The sequence below is a fragment of the Grammomys surdaster genome, unplaced genomic scaffold (genome assembly GCF_004785775.1).
Source record: "Grammomys surdaster isolate TR1022 unplaced genomic scaffold, NIH_TR_1.0 126091, whole genome shotgun sequence".
Taxonomy (NCBI): domain Eukaryota; kingdom Metazoa; phylum Chordata; class Mammalia; order Rodentia; family Muridae; genus Grammomys; species Grammomys surdaster.
The window spans coordinates 4,301,671-4,322,480 of NW_021620899.1; the positions used below are offsets into that span (position 1 = coordinate 4,301,671).

The following is a 20,810-nucleotide window of genomic DNA, read 5'->3' on the forward strand; positions in this document are numbered from 1 at the left end:
GTAAGTTCACATGTTCTAACTGAAGAAAGCTCTCCACCTTTCTTAAACTCATTTCCAAATGACAGAAGAGAAAAAGAAGCCAGGCATTGACGGAGAAGTATGGGTTCTAAAAAAGGAGTATAATGGAGAGGGAAAGAAAGCACTGTGCCCTCTCTTAGAAGCTTAACATCTTAAGAGTTTGAATTGAATATCCATGAAGTAATTGTAGAAGAATGTAATTACATATAGTAAAATAATATTTTTTTGCAGAACCATAAGAAGGTTATAGACTTTGAATAAAGGAAGATGATTGAGGGTCATAAAGTTATTTAAAGTGGGAATAGATAAGTTAAACAATCAGGAAAGTGTCTCATGGCATTTTAAATGATGAAAGAGGAATAGATCTCTCTGTGTTGCAGGGACCTTACCTTCAAGAGATGATACGTTCTTTCTGGTGGGTATAAACAGAATAGATTCTTACACTGAGGCCATGTAGCTTTGTTGAATACAAAGATATAAAATGATAAGGAAGTACATCAAATGTATCTCATTATAAAATAAATATGTTAATACTCCAAAGTCATGTATTGTCTTCAATATTTAATTTTTAATTAATAAAACCGACAATATCTTACTTGTATACAATGCACTATGTCAACACATGTGTTTTAAAAATGACTCTGTGTAATAGGAACCATTATACTGGGCTAATAATATAATAATATGGATCCTTGCATTTTGAATGGGGCTTTTTGTGTGTGTGCAATAAATGGTGAAACCTTTCCAAGATGAATCTGTTGTCATGGCTTTCTCTCCCCATTGCTATTCTCCCCAGTTTATTTCGCTTTTTATTGCCCATTGCTTTTAGAAGGAATAAATATTAATGAGTTCCACAATGTAGTTTGTACTCCTCTGTTAACACTGGAGAGAGTGCGTACTCCCTATTGAGTAATCATTAGCAAGGCAGTGAACAGCTAGTGCCAGCCACAAACCATTTCTTTTACATCCTTACATAGCAGGAGTGTGCCTCTGAAAGAAATGCTATTCATTCTCCAGTGTACATCCCTGAGAGCTAGTTTCAGGAATCCTTCTGGTGCTATCAGTCATCTACAACAGACTTCACAAAATAATGCTTAAGGGTTACAAAAGGAATACAAAGCAGTGCCTCTTGATCAAGTCTTGGTAGGAGAAATTTGATCCTCCATCTTTCTACTATCCTGTACTAACAGCTGGGGAGTCTTTCCATCTCAGGAAATAGGGCTGATGTACAATGAAATAATATTGTCATCCCCAGATTTCCCAGTAAGATATTCCCAGATTTTTTACAGAAGAACAGTCAAGTAACGTGAAACAGAACTCGATGAGTATAGATTAGACAACCTCACCTCTGAAAACAAGCAGTGGGCTCTTGTCATCCCTGCTTTCTCCCTGGTATTAATGTAAGAAGTATAGAATGAAGGCTTTTCTGGACATATTTACTTGCCATCTTATTTCTCTTTTTAGAGTGGTGATTCTCTTTGTCTATGTACAAAGGCCCATAGCAGTGTTAGAATTAAAAAAAGGTTAATTGAGACACATATAAGAAGTTTAAGGGTTAGAGCCCTTCACATGCCCACTCTGTTAGTAAATCCTGAGTGGCTTCAGTCATTATTTGCTTAAATAACCATAAAACCATAAACATTGTATCAGCTTTGGAACTCAGTCCTGGAGTCTCCTCCAGAGTCTCAATCCTTCCCAATGCTTAGCAACTAGTTTTCAAGAGATGAATCATTATTATGGTTACCATAATCCAACAAACAAAAAAGGTCACTGAACAACATCAGGGATTTGCATTTTCTTAAACTATTCAGGTGGTTCTTGAATGATATATTGGTATAAGCTTTTAAGAGGAATCATTTCCTGGATAAATAAGTCCTTGTATGGGTTAAAATTGATTCTCAACTTGACAAGCTATAGAATCAGCTCAAAGAGGAGTCTCTGGGTTAGTTTTCTTTGAGTGTATATGTGGATAGTTTACATTCTCTATGGGGATTCTTTAGGTTGAGATATGAAGATCCACCTTAACTCTGGGTGGTAACAATTCATGGGTCAGGATTTCTGTACTGTATAAAAAATAGAAGGCAAATTGCACACCTGTATTCATTTCTCTCTATTTTCTGACTGGATGCAATGTGTTCTGCAGCCTCACACTTCAACTGTCATGCCTTCCTAACCATAATGGACCTCACCTCAAACTGTAAGATAGAATAAATCTTATCTCCCTTCATTTGTTTCCAGATAGGTGTTTTATCACAGTAAATAAACTCATCTCCAAATTCTTAAACCAGAAGGACTCCTATCTAAAGGACTCCTGTCCACAAAGTGTGGAGCAGAGACTGAAGGAAAGTCCATCCAGAGACTGTCCCACCCGGGAATACATCCCATAAACAGACACCAAACCCAGACACTATTGCAGGTGCCAAGAAGTGCTTGCTGATAGGAGCCTGTTATAGCTGTCTCCTGAGAGGCTCTGCCAGAGCCTGACAAATACAGAGGCGGATGCTTGCAGCTAACCATTAGACTTAGCACAGGGTCCCCAGTGGAGGAGTTAGAGAAAGGACTCAAGGAGCTGAAGGGTTTTGTAACCCCATAGGAAGAACAACAATATCAACCAAGCAGAGCCCCCAGAGCTCCCAGGGACTAAATCACCAACCACAGAGTACTCATGGAGAGACCCATGGCTTCAGCTGCATATGTGGCAGAGGATGGCCTTGTGGGGCATAAATGGGAGGAGAGGCCCTTGGTCCTGTGAAGGCTCAATTCCCCAGTGTAGGGGAATGCTAGGGCGGGGAGCTGGGGATGGATGGGTGGGACAGGAGCATCCTCATAGAAGCAGGGAAAGGAGTCTGGAAGGGGGAATTCCTGAGGGGAAACCTGGAAAAGGATAACATTTGAAATATAAATACATAAAATATCCAATTTAAAAATGTTAAAAAAAAAGAAATCAACCATTATGGACCATTTTTCTGAAAGCTAAGATGCAGTATAGCACCCCCAGAGGTTACATGGGTAGACCTAAATGGGCATGTCAATAGAAATTTCCCATGGCAGCCTCATGAAAGGTAATTTCTGAACTTCAAGTAGAGAAAGCTGCAAATGCAATAGTATCATAACTTAAGATTTCTGATAGCAAGGATAAAAGCTGTTTTTGAAAAGTTCTATCTTCAACATATCAAACTTTGGTGTGACTGAATAGTTGTTCAACTTCAATCTGTTGAGCTGATGAAAGAATGCTGAGAAAAAAATACCTGAACTGATGACTGCATGTAGGTGCAGAAAAGTAATACCTGAGAGAACAGACATGGAAGGAGTTCAGCATCAAGTCCCCAGTTTCACCTGCTTCCTCCCTGAATAAGCACACACTTTTTAAATCAAGCAAGCAATTAGCAAAGAGCCTTAATAAATATGCTCACCATCATAAATGTTATAACTATTACTTCTATTGGAAGTGTTAGGGATCTGAATTTAGATATTTATAAATATTGCAATAAACTCACATGTTGAAAATAATGTATTTTTCTAGCTTCTTATCATGAAATTATCACCTAATATTCATTATCTTTTGATCTTAATATTGTCCATATATTTTGTTAGAGCATAATGTGCAACACTGTTCAAGAAGCATGTATAAATAATTAATTTTTACCCTCTCTATAATTTTTTGGCAAATGGCATTTATATTTTCTGTTAGTAAATTGAAGCTAGAAACAGAAATAAGAGAGTGTAATAGGTAATAGGTAGGAAATGCTTATAATATTTTGTTGTTTTATTCCTTCAATTTCAAAGAGTTAATCATTTGAAAGCACCACTGCACTATAATTTTATTGAGTCTTGTATTTGCAAATAAAATATTGTACTCTATAGATACTGCACAAAATTTTGGGAAATTATGATCATAAAAACCATTTTTTTCAAATATCATTTAATTGACCTAATCATTTATTCTTATAATTATGTTATTTCCTTAGTAAGATAAAATTTTCAGCTGGACTTTCTAAACAAATATAGCATCATTAATTACTTTATTAAATACAATGCATTATGTTAGTCTATGTTACAGCAGTAGTAGTTATGACATCAATAATCTAGGATCCCAACCAACAAATATTTTTCAAATTATTCCAAACTATAGAATAAAAAAAGAATCACTTTCAAACACCTTCTATAAACCCACTATTATTTTCATGTCAAAGCCACATATCAGCAATAAAGAAAAATTACAAATACTTGTGAGCAGAATACCAGAATATCACACACACACACACACACACACACATACACACACATACACACACATACACACACACAAACACACACACAAACACCTCACAATCAAGTTGGCTTTACCCAGAAGTTATTGGTATAGCTTGACAAATATACATAATCTGATAATATTATGAATACTAAAAATGAGTGTAAAGACAAAAATCACATACACATTTCAATAGATGTAGAAAAGGACTTTGATAAAAATTCAACATGCTCTCACAACAAAAATAATAGTGAGAATGGGATTACATGAAATGTATCCCATCATAATAAAGACTACATATGATAAACACACACACATACACACACACACTCACAAATCTTAAATGAAGAAAAATGTCAAAGAATACCAAGAATCAGACAGGAATGTTTACTACCCCACTCTTTTCAATATAGCACTGGAAGTCTTAGAAAAGTATTAAGACAACAGAAGGAAATTAAAGACATACAAACAGGAAAAGAATAAGTCATATTATCCCTATTGGCAAACATATTAAACACACTATACAAAACTGATTCCCTGAAATTTTCTAGAAGTGAGCAACATTTTTAACAGTGGCAGCATACAAAATCAATAATAAACATGCAAAGAAAGAGATTATAGAAAAACTTCTATTTACAATAGCTGAAAATATCTAGGAACAAATGTAACTATGGAGGTGAAAGACCTTGGCAATGAAACTTTAAATCTCTGAAGAAAGATGAGTGAGACACTAGAAGATAGAAAGGACACCCACATTCATGGGTTGGCAGAATGACTACAATGAAAAGGATCATCCTACCAAAGGCAATTTACAGATTCAAAATAAAGTGTACACCCATGATATTCTTCACAGACATAGAAATGTGCAGTCTTGGTTGGTGCACTGTATTGTAGAAGTCCTGTGTTGTCTTCAGGAATATTTTAAAAATGATTTTAACCTTTGCTTTTTTTTCCTCAGGTGGTACCATTGTTATGTTATTTCCCCAGTTTTATTTCCCCACCTAGGACTCCAAACATGACCATCAACTTGAAAGTAAAACTAGCCTGAGTACAAGCCTATCACCATGTCTCTTTGGACAGGTTCATTTTCACAATTTGAGGCTAAGGCTGACTTACAATGCTGTCATCTCCCTGAAAGGGAAGCTGGGATTCCCGAAACACTCAGAGCTCTAACCTCATTAGATGATACAGCAATGTGCTATTCCTGTGTCATGATGTTTATCCATTACACTGCTTCTAAGTCACCATAATGCCTAAGCCTCAACCTACACCGTTTCCCACCCTAGGACAACCACAGAAAGCATCAGCATAACTTTGCTGGTTTGTTCTGGGAACTCCTTAATCAAGGCTATGCTTCTGTCCTTAAAAGCATTTGAAAGAGCATCGTATCCTGGGCACCTAAGTAGTTTTGAAAAGATGATTTCCAGATAATATAGTCTGTCATCCTGCAGAAAGTGGAACGGGAGAGCTACTTATAAGAATCTATATTCAGAAAAATAAAGTTAAATGACATGAAGAAGAATACAAGGAAAGGTAGAACAAAAAACAAACAAACAAACAAAAAAACCAACAAAGCCACAGCTTTCTTGAGTTCTGTTCCAGGCTTCTTTGAAAGTAGGGACACCCCTTCATGTTAAAAGTATTGGAGAGATCAGGAATTCTAGGTCCATACCTAAACATAGTAAAAGCAATATACTGCAAACCAACAGCCCATATCAAATTAAATGGAGTCATACTTGAAGCAATCCCACTAAAATTAGGGACAAGACAAGGATGCCCACTCTCCCCATATCTATTCAATATAGTAGTTGAAGTGCTAGCTAGAGCAATCAGACAACCAAACGACATCAAGGAGATACAAATTGCCAAAGAAGAAATAAAGTTATCATTATTTGCAGATGATATGGTAGTATATGTAAGCGACTCCAAAAATTCTACCAAAGAACATCTTCAGCTGATAAACAACTTCAGAAAAGTGGCCAGATATAAAATTAACTCAAATAAATCAGTAGCCTTCCTTTATACAAATGATAAACAGACTGAAAAAGAAATTAGGGAAACGACACTTTTCACAATAGCCAAAAATAATATAAACTATCTTGGGGTAACTCTAACCAAACAATTGAAAAACCTGTATGACAGTAATAAGTCTCTCAAGAAAGAAATAGAAGATCTCAGAAAATGGAGAGATCTCCCAGGCTCATGGACTGACAGAATTAATATAGCAAAAATGGCCATCCTACCAAAGGCATTCTACAGATTCAATTCAATACTCATCAAAATCCCAACACAAATCTTCAAAGACATAGAGAGAGCAGTTCTCAAATTCATCTGGAAAGGCAAAAAACCCAGAATAGCAAAATCAATTCTTAACAATAAAAGAATGGCTAGGGGAATCAGCATCCCTGACCTCAAGCTTTACTACAGAGCAATAGTGATAAAAACTGCATGGTATTGGTACAGAAACAGACATGATGATCAATGTAATAGAATAAACCAAACACTTATGGACCCTTGATCTTTGACAAAGATGCCACAAATATAAAATGGAAAAAAGAAAGCATTTTCAATAAATGATGCTGGTCTAACTGGCTGTCTGTATGTTAAAAAAAAATAGACCCATATTTGTCACCTTGCACAAAACTCAAGTCAAAGTGGATCAAGGTCCTCAACATAAAACTAGATACAGGAATCTAATAGAATAGAAAGTGGGAAAGAGCCTTCAACTCACTGGCACAGGGGGAAATTTCCTAAACAGAACTCCAATGGCTTATGCTCTAAGGTCAAGAATTGATAAATGGGACCTCATGAAACTAGAAAGCTTCTGTAAAGCAAAGCACATAGTCAATAAGACAAATCAGCAACCTACAGATTGGAAAAAAAAATCTTCACTAATCCCACATCTCATAAAGGGCTAATATCCAAAGTATATAAAGAACTCAAGAAGCTAATCACCAAAAAAACCAAACAATCCAATCAAAAAAATGGGGTATAGAATTAGAAAAAGAATTCGTAAAGAATTCTCTAATGGCTGAGAAGCACCTAAAGAAATGTTTAAAGTACTTAGTGATCAGAGAAATGCAAATCAAAACAACCCTGAGATTGTTTTGGTTCATATACTAATCAGAATGGCTAAGATCAAAACCTCAGGCGACAACACAGGTTGGTGAGGATATGGAGAAAGAGGAACACTCCTCCATTGCTGGTAGGATTGCAAACCAGTATAACCACTCAGGAAATCAATCTGGAGGTTCCTCAGAAAATTGGAATTAGATCTACCTGAACACCCATTCTTGGGCATATACCCAAAAGATGTTCCACCTTGCCACAGGGGTAAGTTTTCTACTTTGTTCATAGCAGCCTTATTTTTGATAGCCAAAAGCTGATGTTCCATAACAGAAAAATGGATAAAAAAATGTGGTTCATTTACACAATGGAATATTACTTATCTATTAACAACAAGGAGGTACTATAAAATATCATCCTGAGTGAGGTAACTCAGATCCAAAAAGGACATGCATGGTATATACTCACTAGTAAGTAGATATTAGCTAAAAAAAAAAAAAAAAGTACAGAATATCCAAGATACAGTCCACAGAACTCATAAAGGTCAACAAGTTGAAATGCCTCAGTCCCACTAGGGAGGGAGAAGAAAGCAATCACAAGTGGGGAGAGAGGGACCTGGAAGAGAAAGTGGATGGGGTTGTGGGGGGGGGAAGGAGGGGCTGATCTGGTGTTGGGTAAGAGAAAAGGACTGAGGCCAGCAGAAACAATGGAAACAGGCAAGGTAGGGAGGTAGGAGGTTGGGGGTGGGGGAACCATGCAGAATGCACCAGAGACCTGGGAAGTGAGAGAGACTCTAGGACTCAAAGGGAGAAACCTTATATGAAATGCCTGCCAGTAGGGAGAGGGAACTTATAGAGCTCACCTCCAGAAGGAAGACAGGGCATCAAATGAAGGAGGGAGTTGTCATCCCATAGTCAAAACTCTGACCCTTAATTGTTCCTGTCTGAAAGAACTGCAGGGATGGAAATGGAGAGAAGCCTGAGGAAAAGAAGGTCCACTGACAGGTCCAAAATGGGATCCAGCTCAAGGGGAGCGCCCAAGGCCTGACACGATTACTGAGGCTATGGAGTGCTCACAAAAAGGGACCTATCATGACCGCACTCTGGAAGGACCCATCAAGCAGCTGAAAGAGTCAGATGCAGAGATTTGCACCTGTCCAATGGACAGAAGCTGCTGATCCCTGTGGTTGAATTAGGGAAAGGCTCAAAGAAGGTGAGGAGGAGGGTGACCCTGTAGGAGGACCAGCAGTCTCAATTAATCTGGACCATTGAGATCTGTCAAACACTGAACCACCAAAAAGACAGCATACACCAGCTGATATGAGGGCTCCAACACATATTACAGCAGAGGACTGCCGGGTCTGGGTTCAGTCAGAGATGATTCATCTAATCCTCAAAAGACTGAAGGCCCCAGGAAGTTTAAAGGTCAGGTGGGCTAGGGGTTAGGAGAGAGGGGACAGCCTCATGGCAACAGGGGGCTGGGTTGGAGGTATGGGGAAGTGGAAGAGTTGGAGGGTGAATTTGGGGTGGTGCGGAATAAAATAAGGAGTGTAAATAAATAAGTAAATAAATGATAAAAATTAAAAAAAGAAAAAGAAAAAAAAGAAAGTACAAAATGCAGTCAGGCTTGCTACTATAACTCAAAAAGAGAGAATAAATGTATGTTTAAATGTTCAACTACTTTTAAAACATAAGCAGAATTTTAAGTGCCCAAACTGGTCAAAGTACATTGACATTGACTCCTCATTTGATTGAACACCTCTATTCAAATTCAGAGGTGGCATTAGTTCTCCTTGACAGGTGATGGGCAGAGCAAGTGTGTCTGTGGTCTCTGCCTCCAATCGAGGAAATTAAAGAGATAATCCATCCAAACATTTGAGCAATCATTTCTCATACAAATTGTATCATTTTCCAGTGGTGGCTGTAAATTCCCCTGAGCACATGACCCAAGTCAAAGGCATGATGTCATTGTTTGCATGTTTAACTGGTTTCAGAACTTCCCTGATATAAGTTTTCTTTGATTGCATTTTTGTTTGACTACTTCCTGAAATCTCACGTATGGGCTCTTTCTCCCATAAAAAGTCCCAAAACTCACCTCTGGGTAAGATACTAACTGCCTTAATTTAATTCTCACCAGGTGAGTACTTATTTGCATTTATCCCTTTGGCTGGAACTTCTTAGCATCTCAGGTTTCTTTCTGAATTCATGAGAAAACTGCAGAGGGTGGCAATCTTCTTCCTGTTCCCTCTAGAGGACTCACTGGCAAGAAAGGTCCGACTTTTCAGAGTTTTCTTATTATCCCGTAACTACCGTGCACTGGGTCTACAGTGCAAGTTTGTTTCCAAAATGTAGACAGCATGCCTTTTATTTGTTTCAGTATATCACATTGGCTTACTCTAGCGCCAAGTGGACTGTGAAAAGTCACAGAACATGCTTAATTTCTCTCAATAAAAGCGTTTATTGCCAGACTTCATATATCTTTTTGTATGGTTATTATACATAATATATACTAATATACATTGAGAGTCTTAGAAATCAGTGATTATGCTTTCCTGTAATTTATACCTCTAATGTTGTTATATTAACTTCCAAGAAACATGAGACCATTTACAGGTCATGGGATAGCTTGATACATTTCTAGAATTCCAAGAGTGAAAGTATACCTCTCTTTCTGAGATGGATAAGCATCTCATTGATGAAGCTGTGAAGTCCCTCCCAGGCTCATGAGAACTTTAACGCACATTTTTTTGATAGAAAAATTATGTAATATAGTCCCACCTATATGCTATTTCGAAAGTGATGGACAGGAAAGGTATACCATTAACCTTTGATGATAGTTACCTTCTGTGATAAGAGGGAATTAGTGCCGTAAGTGAAGCCCTCCTTTACTTTTTCAGGATAAAGTATTTATTGGTTGATGTGTGTTAATTATTAAAACTATAGATAAAGTGCTATAAGCATGAGTTTACATTATACATAGGAGCCCTGTGACTATTTTATTCTTATTTCATGCTTAGAATATGAGTGTATAAAATGTCTATACTGTCCAGTTCAACTGTTTATTTTTTCCTTCCAACTATCCTTTATGAACACAAATCATTTCTGCTGTTGTATCTCACCTCACAAGCCCACAGTCTTTTAACCTGAGCCTCTCTACTTTTATCCAGATTTTATTGCTCTACTTCTTATAGAACACTTGTACAAGTTTTTTTTTTTTATGATGTATATCACTGTCAGCATGATCTACGGTTTCATGTTGTTTTAGTTTATAATTCAGACCATGCTTAGTCTGCACCCAATGGAAGAATCCCTAGGTTATTGTACTTAAAATCTACTTTTATTTTCCTTTGAACTCTAGAAGCAACCACCTTTTTCCTATTCATCCAATGCTGAGTGCATAATGACGAATATTTTTAGCAGATGAGTAAGATATGCTCAGGCTATCTCCTTACCTGTTCTAACCTGTCAGTCTCTGATTAGGATCAATTTTTCCTTGGTATGAGCTGGCTACCCTTTACAGCTGCCTGGAATTCTGATCAGATGGGTGAACACAAAATGTCAGTGTTTCCACATCTAATTCTCAGTATGGAGCTTGCCAGGCCTTTCTTCTAAAGGTATATAGCAGTTCTCTTACTGGATATTGTAGGAGAAAGGTTGTCAGGTTTTCAAGAGTTACCTACCACCACCAGCTGCACATGGATTAAATGTAGATACTCTCTGTTATCATTTGGGTATAGTTTTTCCTATTTTTCATAGATGCTACCACTAGCTTATACAATATTCTCATGATCATTTGACTATCACATTTAGAGGGCTATAATGTATTATAATAAACATATGTGCATATGAATCATTTATATTTTAATTTTTTGGAAATTGTAGCTGGCAGGATTTTTTTTTCTGACTCCTGTGGTTTGATTTATTTAACAATGGTACATATAACGATGAATGAAGTGATAAAGGTGGCCCTGTTTTCATGAAAATATATTCATCAGCATCCTATTTCATATTGAGACCTGCCAAAATAACAAAGTTTATTTGAACTTCATATCAACTTTGTGTGTGTGTGTGTGTGTGTGTGTGTGATGTGTGTGTGTGTGTAAAGAATATTTTGAGTTGAATGATCCTATTTTGAACTGATGTTAAAAACACCTTGTTACTTGTGAAAACAACTCTCCTATAAAATATACTGAGAATGTGCAAAAGAAAGTGTGAAATTTGTTCTTTGAAATACATGCAATATAGATTGCTTAGGGCTTGAAATGTTCATGGTATTACAATCAAGATTTCTTGAGATTATTGTATTCTAATGGAGCTTGGTTGTATGAGGTGATTTGAGATCAATCATTCTCTCTTGTTCTCTGTTCCTCCCTCCCTCCTTTTCTCTCTGTTTCTCTGTTTCTGCCTGTCTCTGTTTCTGTCTCTCTTCCTTTTTCTCTCATCCTTCCTCCGTCCCCTTCTTTCTGTATCTGTCTGTCTCTGTCTCTCTTCCCCCTCCATTCCTCTTTCCTTTCTGTATCTCTCTCTGTTTATAAATGAGATCTGCCTTTTCCATATTCATGGAGAGAAAACAGGCTATGGACAATCTTCACAGTGGACAGTCTAATTGTCCTCCATTCTCTTGTATTTGTAATCCACATGCATTACCCTTGGGATGCTGGTTTACTGGATTGGTTTCAAGGGAGAAGTCACATGTTCTATGTTTTGAGAAAGAAAAATAATAACTTTTAAGAAGAACCAGCTGTTTTTACAGGAAAGAAACAAACAAGCTCAAAGAGGTTTATTAATATTCTAAGTATATAAAGGAATACACATTACTAAGTAACTAGCACCACATATTCCAGTCATAAATATTCATTTTAGGTGAAGTCGTCATTCTTTTGTATCTATTGACCTTCATTTGGCATTTGCTTTATTCTAACAGATACATCTCAACAATGATACTCTTTGTGTTTCTGTCTGTCTGTGTTACTTTTGATATAATAATGATAGTCTGTGTTCCTGTTTGTTACTTTTGGTTCTCTGCAGTAGTGAAGTAGGAAGAGGTGTGAGGGACTCTGAAAAAAAATGAGTTGAAACATAACCAGTTGCTGTTCAGAATTCTCCAGATCTTTTGAAAGTAATAACCTATAAGACATAATTGACATGCAGAAACTAAGATCTGATCTACATTGAGCAATGAAATTATACTACTCTGAAAGATTGCTGTAACAAATCTACCTAAAAGTTTCAAAAAGGCAGCCATTAAAGTGGCCAAGAAAACATTAATGTACTAATATTTGTGTTTTATGCTAGCACCTTATGACCTAAAGCTACATTAGTAGTAAAATATAGCCTAAGGCTATATTCACAAATGAGCTGACTTGCTGAGGAGAATTATTAGATGCTGAACTATTAAATTTTGAAAGTTGCAAAACTTCAGTGCTTATCTTTGGTCACTGACATGGTTTCTTTTTGCTGGGCAAGGGGAGCCACTCTTGGGTTTAAGAAGCACATATTTCTCTGTCTGTGTTCTCCTTGACCCTTTATTCCCCCTGATTATTCTTGTTCAGAAATCTTCCCTAAATATTCTAGCTTTTGTTCTTTCAATTTCTCAACCTACACAGTTTGGAAGACGGCCTTGTCTATTCCCAGTTGTCAAATGTAGCCTGCTTTGTGTGTCCCTTTGTTCCGATGTTCCTTCACTGTTGTGCCTTACCACACACTATTTCCTCTTCCTGAAGAAACTCCTATGGTCCACAGCCTCACCCTCTCTTCTCTAAGTAGCTTACTAGTCATTATTCTGCCCAAGTCCCATTCTCAATAGTTTTTCTAAAACATAGTTTTCAGGTTGTCTTAGTGTATCATAACTATTATCCTGTGTACTATCCTGATGAAGTTAACCATTTTATAACATGAAATCTATGTTCGTATATTTATGCTCACTACTTTATATATCTGTGGATCTTTGGTGGTATCCAATTTGTTGATATCCAATAAGAACTGTTGAATTGATTAGTCCTTGTAGTCTTGTCGGTGTGTAGATAATGGGCCTGTGAGAAGAACTGTTTAGAACTAGTCAGTATAAACTTGAGCCTATAATGATGGGATTCTATTGTCGGCCAGGCCATTTTGAATATACTTGCTCTTTTGCATACTTACCCATCCAGCCCCTAAACTAAAATTTTAAAAAATAGTAATAAAATGAGGGTGAGCTCTATAGTTATCGGTGTGTATAAAGACAAGTATTTGAAATGCAGTCAGGAATTATGTTGGTTTATTAAAGTGGTGGTTGGAGGCTCTCCTCCAAGATCAATGTCTTCACTAGCCTCAAGTCTTTGGCAAGATTCCAGTACAAAGCATGAGCACGCTTGTGTCTAAAGCTCAGAGATCATAGCAGAAGAGAAAGTGGGAAGATTGTAAGAGTCAGGGGAACAAAAGTTTGCTGTGACGTTTTGTTTCCTAGAAAGGTCAGAGAAACCATACCCAGGAAATCTCACTGCCTAAACAGGTCCTGAACAAGGACAACACCAGTGAACATTTTAACATAGAAGCAAAACATCTCATGGACACTCTACCCTGGACAATGAACTCCAGGTAACTAAAGAAAGTCAAGAGCAGGAGAAATATCTTCTCTATGGAAGAACCCCCCCAAACACTGGTCAGCTCTGAAACCCCATACATATACATCCAAGTAACATTATGTAAACTGAGCAGGTTATATAGACACACACACACATACACACACACACACACATATGGTATATATATATGTATAATATAATATACAAATAATAAATTACATATAATACATTTAACAAAATAGAATCAATAAAAACCCAATATATATAGAAAATTTTAGTATCCTCATTAATTTATTATTAATCATAATATATTAAGAAGAATTTTTCAAAATGTTGTTTATAAACTTCCTATCCATTATTTTTTATTTTATATATTTATCCTATGTGTATACTTACAAAATCAATTTCATTTTAATTTTATAACTAATTATTCCTTCTAAAAGTTGATGTAAGAAGCTTTTACTATTGTTTTAAATAGACATGTCATCAAAATAAACCTGACCAAAGCCAGATCTGAATTAAGTTTTTTACCTATTCTTATAAAGGTCACTCTTTAGTTGGCTTGGACTCCAACCACATGTGACTAGTAGGGTCTCTTCCTCCCTCCTCCCACCGCCCCACCTCATGGGCTGTCTACATTCCTCAAGGGCCACCACCTGCTCACTCTTCATGAGTCAGCCATTTGAGGAGTATCACTTACCTTCTTTGTCCTTTTGTGTATTTACATGGGAGAACAGGATGTCATTGGTTTGTATGCAGTATATTTCCCGGGTCTGGATACCACCTCCACAGAGAGCTGTCTGGTTGCCACGTCTCTTGTCCTGCTGACTAAGCAAAGGGTCTACATGGCACTCTGTCCATTCCGTAGTTCTCCAGCCATACCTAGATGAGGAGAAGAGAATGCCATGGTGGCAAACGTGGTTATTCAGAAAAATGTTTCTTCACTCTTTGCTGGTTTCTTCTAAAACTTAAACTCACAAAACCTTTTCCTTTGCATCCAGTACAGACTCCCAGTCTGATGAAGACTGATTCAGTTCCAATTACTTTATTGTCGTCAGTTGGGCCCCTTTTAGAGAGGTTAAATGCAGAGTGAGCCTGTTTTAATTACAACTACTGGAAGTTACTTATCAACATTTTATGAAATAAAGACATAATGCTAAACCACATTACATTTTTTGTGCAATTAAACTGAACTCAAGCTTGCCCTTTCTTGATGCTTATAAACAAAAGATGGCTGAATCTGAGAATGCCAAACATTCTAAGTGATGATGAGCCCAAACACTTGTTTTGCTTTTAATAAAAATGCATGGAAAATTGCATATTCATATTGGAGCAAAGTTATAATTGCATGCTAGGATTTAAAAATATAACAGCAATTCAGAGCTTTCTCATTACTGTCAGGAATCAGAACATTTTCATGCACATGCTCTGTAGAGCCCAGAATTCCCGATGAATACCAGGGAATGATGGGAAGAGCTGACTATGCTGCGAGTAGAACACAAAAAAAGATGATCCCTGATTCTCAGAGCTCCAGTCAAGATTATTTTGTGAAAGGAATGTTTGGCTTGTCAGCCTTACTTTCCCTAGAAGGAGATAGACAGGGAAGCATTTCCTCATGTCACCAACAATAGAAAAGGATGGCATTTTTCCACCTCTAGGAAAACAGATACCTTAAAAGCCCAGAGGAAATGGCTGAGCACTTTGTCAGTTTAACTCAGGCACTACCCCATGGATCAGATTAATAGCTAACAGATATAAATGGATGTGCTTATCTCAATTAGACAGAAAGGTTAAAGGGGCCCTTAGATGTCTGTTCTGGGTGCTTGCCTCTGTCAATGGTGAGTAATTTGCCAGTGAAGATGAGATTGCTTCCCATTTTCATTTTTATAAGTGGGGGTTTGAGGCTATACACTTGTGGGACTGGGCCATCAAGAAATAGCACTCACTTGTTTACGAAGGAAGGGCATTTCTAGAAACATGGACCATTGATACTTGGTTGTAGGAATAGGGTACAGAAAAGTAAAAGCAAAGAAATAATTCTCTATGGGAGTTAGAATGACATTTAAAAAACCTAGAAGGCATTCCAGTTTAAATCATACAAGGAGTCCTGTGATAGAAATAGACTTTTATTAATATAAATAGGTGATATAGTCTAAGTAAAGTGCTACCCTAGGAAATGGAGACGATAAATACAACCAACAGTATCTGTTTATTTTATTAGTGGTGCATGAAAAATTGAAAAGATTTAAAAATGAGGCACCACTGTTAGACAAAAAAAACAAAAAACCAAAAACAAAACCAAAAAAACCAGAAGAAACTGCTGGGAGAAATAACATTATAGAATTCTGGACAGTGTCCTTAAACTCTTAAATAGAGAAGAACCACCATAGTCAGTAGAACCTCCAGGATTTTTTAATTCTTTGTTATATGGGTAGATGGTGGATGATTCCAAAATGTGGTAGAAAGTTTCATGTAAACAATGGCTATTTTGGTATTACATCTAGGTGTACTAAGGGCATTAATTTGCCTCTTCAGCGGTTTATGAAATTTACATTGTATCCATGTCCTTTGAATCAATGAACAGTTGATATAAGCTCCCAGTGGAGTGTACATACTAAGATTCTTTGAATTGTTTTATAATATTCTATATTCAAAGAAGAAATTTTGTTAAAATTCTTCATTGTAATGTCTTGGAGATAGTATTTATAAGGAAAAATTAGGTTAGAGTGGCAATTATTTCAGAGCTAGTATTATTTCATCTGAAGTCAATGAACGTTTATTAGGCACTATGCACTATGATATACACTGGCAATAAAACAACAAAAAAAAACCCCAAATGAATAAACAAAACATCCTCAAATCCCAACAACTTATGTTGATATATAAGCCACTTATGTTGATATAGTTCTTTACTTAATTAAAATTGTTATATACATTAATGAGTTTTAGTAAGGCATAGGAATTTATGATTTAAAAGCTTGGAGGCTGACAAATGGTGGACCAAAGACAAAGTTAACATGTCTCTCACTTTTGTCAATAAAGTTTTATTGGAATATGGACACACATGCTGCCTATATCTCTACTTAAGGGGTGCTGAATTGTTGTAAAAGAGACATATGCAGCCTGCCCAGTCTGTCTTCATTGTGTGTCATCTACTAAAATAATCACCAACTGGTATTATAGACTACACTAAGAGAATTTCTGTTAAGAGTTTAGCTTTTATGAAGATTTGAAAGTGTAGCTATTAAACATACTTTCATTCTGTAAAGGAAGACCATTTTAACAGATAAAATAGATAATGATAAATTCTAGTTTTCTGCTTAAAACATCAAGAAAACTTGCCATTTCCATACTATTTATTCTGAAGTAATATTTAAGTCAAAATACTGATATAGCAGGTATTAAATATTTGTAATATCAGATAGCTGAGGGCATGGCATTTGAGCACACCACATTCTCCCTTCTACTCACGTAGCACAGAGGACTGCTCCATCTCCCTGAGACAAACAGGGCTCTTTCTCTTCAAGTTCTGGACATTCCTTCTCACTTCCAATTGGAAACTGCCTGATGGTCCTTGTCCTTACTCGTGTGCCTGTAGGGGATGTGACATCGTGGCATGTTTTTGAACATGGGCTCCATTCCAGCCACTCAGACACCTGGCACTCTTTGGGGATTACACAGGACTGGAAGGTCATGGGTAGTCTCTCTTGTTGGCAAAAGCTGTAACAAAGCATTGATATTTTTACCTTAGTCTTGCATGCAGATACAGAGTCCAGGATAAAATCAGATTGAATGGTTTAATTTCTATGAGGGCACACAATTTACAGTATCACTGAAAATATTCTAATATTTGCAAAGTATAGTGGAAAAAATAAGCTGAACATTAATATTTGCCTTACATTCTTTGTGTATGTATGTGTGGGGGAGTTGGTTGTTAACTCATTCACAAGAAATAGAAAATAAAAGGCCATAGAGAAATCAAGTGATGCTGAGTTTACCACATTGTTCATTATTTATTCTAACTTTAATTTAGAAAAGGAGAAACCTGAAGCACTAAATATGCTACCTTTCATTCTATTCTAATAATTTAAATAAGCATGTCTGCTTATCTTTGTATTTTTGGTATATAAAATATACTTTAATATGTGCCTTAGCATAATTTTATGTCAGTTATGATTTAGAGTTATAATATATGCTTATACAAATATATCAACTTTCTTAATTTATACCTTTTTAAGTTTCACTTTTTATGAGTCTATGTACATTTCTGTGCATGTATGGTGTGTGCAGCATTCTGTAAAGTGTGTCTGGTTCTCTGGTGTTGGGGTTGCAGATAGTTTTTGAGTTCCTTGATGTAGGTGCTGAGATGTGAACCTGGGTTCTCTGGAAATACATCAAGTGTTTTTCACCAATGACCAATCACCAAACAAATTCCTTTCTTTTTTACTCTCCTTGAATCTGAGGCATATTGGATTCAAATTGTAATATCAACAAATAGGGAAAAGATGATATTATGAATGTCAACAGCTAAGGGTCCAAATAACTTGAGTTTTCCTGGAATTGTACTTACTCTTAGCTGGACACTTGTCTAGACTCTGTATCAATACTGTACATTAACAGAGGAGGCCTGTTATGCTGATAGTTATCTGGAACGATGGGAGAATTCACTTATCATTCCTTCTTATTCAGGTTCCATATTAATTTGTTTTAATTACCCGCAAAGGGAGGCAGGTCCATTGTACTACAACAACTTACATCCTGTTGACTTAATCCTATCACCATGCATATTTTGAAAACTGTATTCCTGCAAGACTATTAGAGCTGAAAACATCAAAGTCAATTTGTTGAACTTGAAAAGTCTGACTAAAAAAATCATCTGAGAATGGTTAAAAAGAGGTCTGTGAGTTAATTCTGTTTCTCTACAACAGAACAAAGCCCACCTGTGCTCAAATGTATAAGTACAGGCATTAATGGTATAACACTAATTATTGAATTTTCTTTGTGATGAGCTCCTTTTTATCCTCACATTGGGACTTACTTCTAAGAGTCAAGCATAAAATAAATGACCAAACAATGTCCCATATAACCTCGTTTATACAAAATGTAAATAATCCATCTCCTCTTAGATTTGTTACCTTTCTTGATACTATTTTCCTTTACATTAGCATGTATTGCGCTCCCTGTAATACTTTAAAAGTTCATAGTCTATGTCCTGTGGAAAGATAAATAATAATCTCTTTTAATCTTTTCTAGATAATTTGACCAATGGTTTACTGCCTATTATACAATTACTTTGGTTACCTGATGCATACTGACGTGTCAACTATGTTACTATGTCACATTGCGTTGTGAGAAAATGAACCCTGTAGGAAAGTTCACCAAATTTTCAGAAATATGAATACAAAGTCAGCAGTCACAGCTCTGGCCATTCGTGCACGAGACAGCACTCAGAACAGAACTCTTATGGAATGACTGGAGACTAAGACTATGAGTTTCTCTCAAGAGACACTGACTCCAGTGCTCCATGAACACTTTGCATTATCTCCCATATCTCCTGATGAGTGATCCAGACAGATGCAGATGCAGATGTAGATATAGATATATTAGCCATATAATAAGATATGCCTGTATCGCAGCTTTGGATTTCATCCTACCAGAAGAGAAATAAGACAATCAGGTTTGGTTCCATTTCCTGTTTTGTATCTTTCTAAGTACGTTTATAATCTTAACTGTTGATGGTACTATCACTAGCATTGTCAGTTTGCATACTTTGTAAAGCCTAAATTTAAAACTGAACTCATATACTTAATTTGATAGTTTCACTACCCTTCTATATATGTCATTAATTCCATCTTAGAGAGAAACATCCTGACAGAAGTTAGGGAGCTTGCAAAGGTCCTGCCACTCCTAAATTGTGGTTTGAGTTTAGACTTTCCTGAAATCGGAGCTTGTTCCTTAGCCATCCCCTTCTCAGGCACTCCTCATAGCTTTAACTGGCTCTAAATCATAAGGCTTTTGCAATTACTGCTTTAGCTGAGGCAGAAGCCAAAGTGAAACTGTGAACCAACTGGAATCTGGGCTTCAAAATCCCATGCTTGTGCCAAGTATATGTTTCACAAGTGTTTTGTTTATTCTACAGTGACTTAGTAGTAACTATTAAAATCCCAAACAAATACAATTTCCAAACCCATGGTCACACCAATGATACTAGTTAAACTCAATGAATTTGTGGGAGAGAGAGAGAGAGAGAGAGAGAGAGAGAGAGAGAGAGAGAGAGAGAGAGAGAGAGAGCGCTGCAGGGAGGAGGGGTGGGAGTAGAGTTAGCATGCTAAGAGTAGGGGGAGAGTAGAGGATAAGCGTTCCACTAATCAGAATATCAGAATGCACTGTATTCATTGATGGATTCACAAAGAACCAATTCAATTAAGGAGCTATCACATTTTAAAAACAATTTTCTAGTAGATGTTATTTTCAATGTAAGCTTCAAATGCAAGAAAATTAAACAAACACAAGAATGGTATCTAATTATGAGTACATACTTCTAGGTGGGGCACATACAAAGTGTGTGTGTGTGTGTGTGTGTGTGTGATTTTCTATAATGCCTCAAATTTCTAAAAATACAGTTGAAGAAGCTGTAACACTGTGATTCAGAAACACAAAGACAGAATGATAGTAATTAAGTTAGAATCATTTAAATATATGAGGAAAGGCACAGAAAGTTACATGAAGGAATAGTTTACTATGGTGGACACTATGGTGAATGTTTATCATATATTATAGATTTGTGGTACATTTAATTGATGGAATCTTTCATAAAATACCATATTGATTCAGAAAAAAATGCAGATTGATCTCTTGGCCTTATAATAGAGAGTTGGTAATAATTAGTTATATATATATATATATATATAT

At 36.4% G+C, this 20,810-nt stretch overlaps 1 protein-coding gene across 1 annotated transcript in view; it reads right to left on the bottom strand.

The window, feature by feature from the left end:
- The window catches only part of Thsd7a (thrombospondin type 1 domain containing 7A), a 364,412-nt gene that overhangs the window by 157,105 nt on the left and 186,497 nt on the right, over positions 1 to 20,810 (bottom strand). The window contains exons 3-4 of the mRNA XM_028755943.1: positions 17,370 to 17,618; positions 14,599 to 14,780 (exon numbers count right to left, since the gene is read on the bottom strand). Of these exons, the coding sequence (XP_028611776.1) occupies positions 14,599 to 14,780; positions 17,370 to 17,618 (431 nt within the window). The remainder of the gene's footprint in view (positions 1 to 14,598; positions 14,781 to 17,369; positions 17,619 to 20,810) is intronic.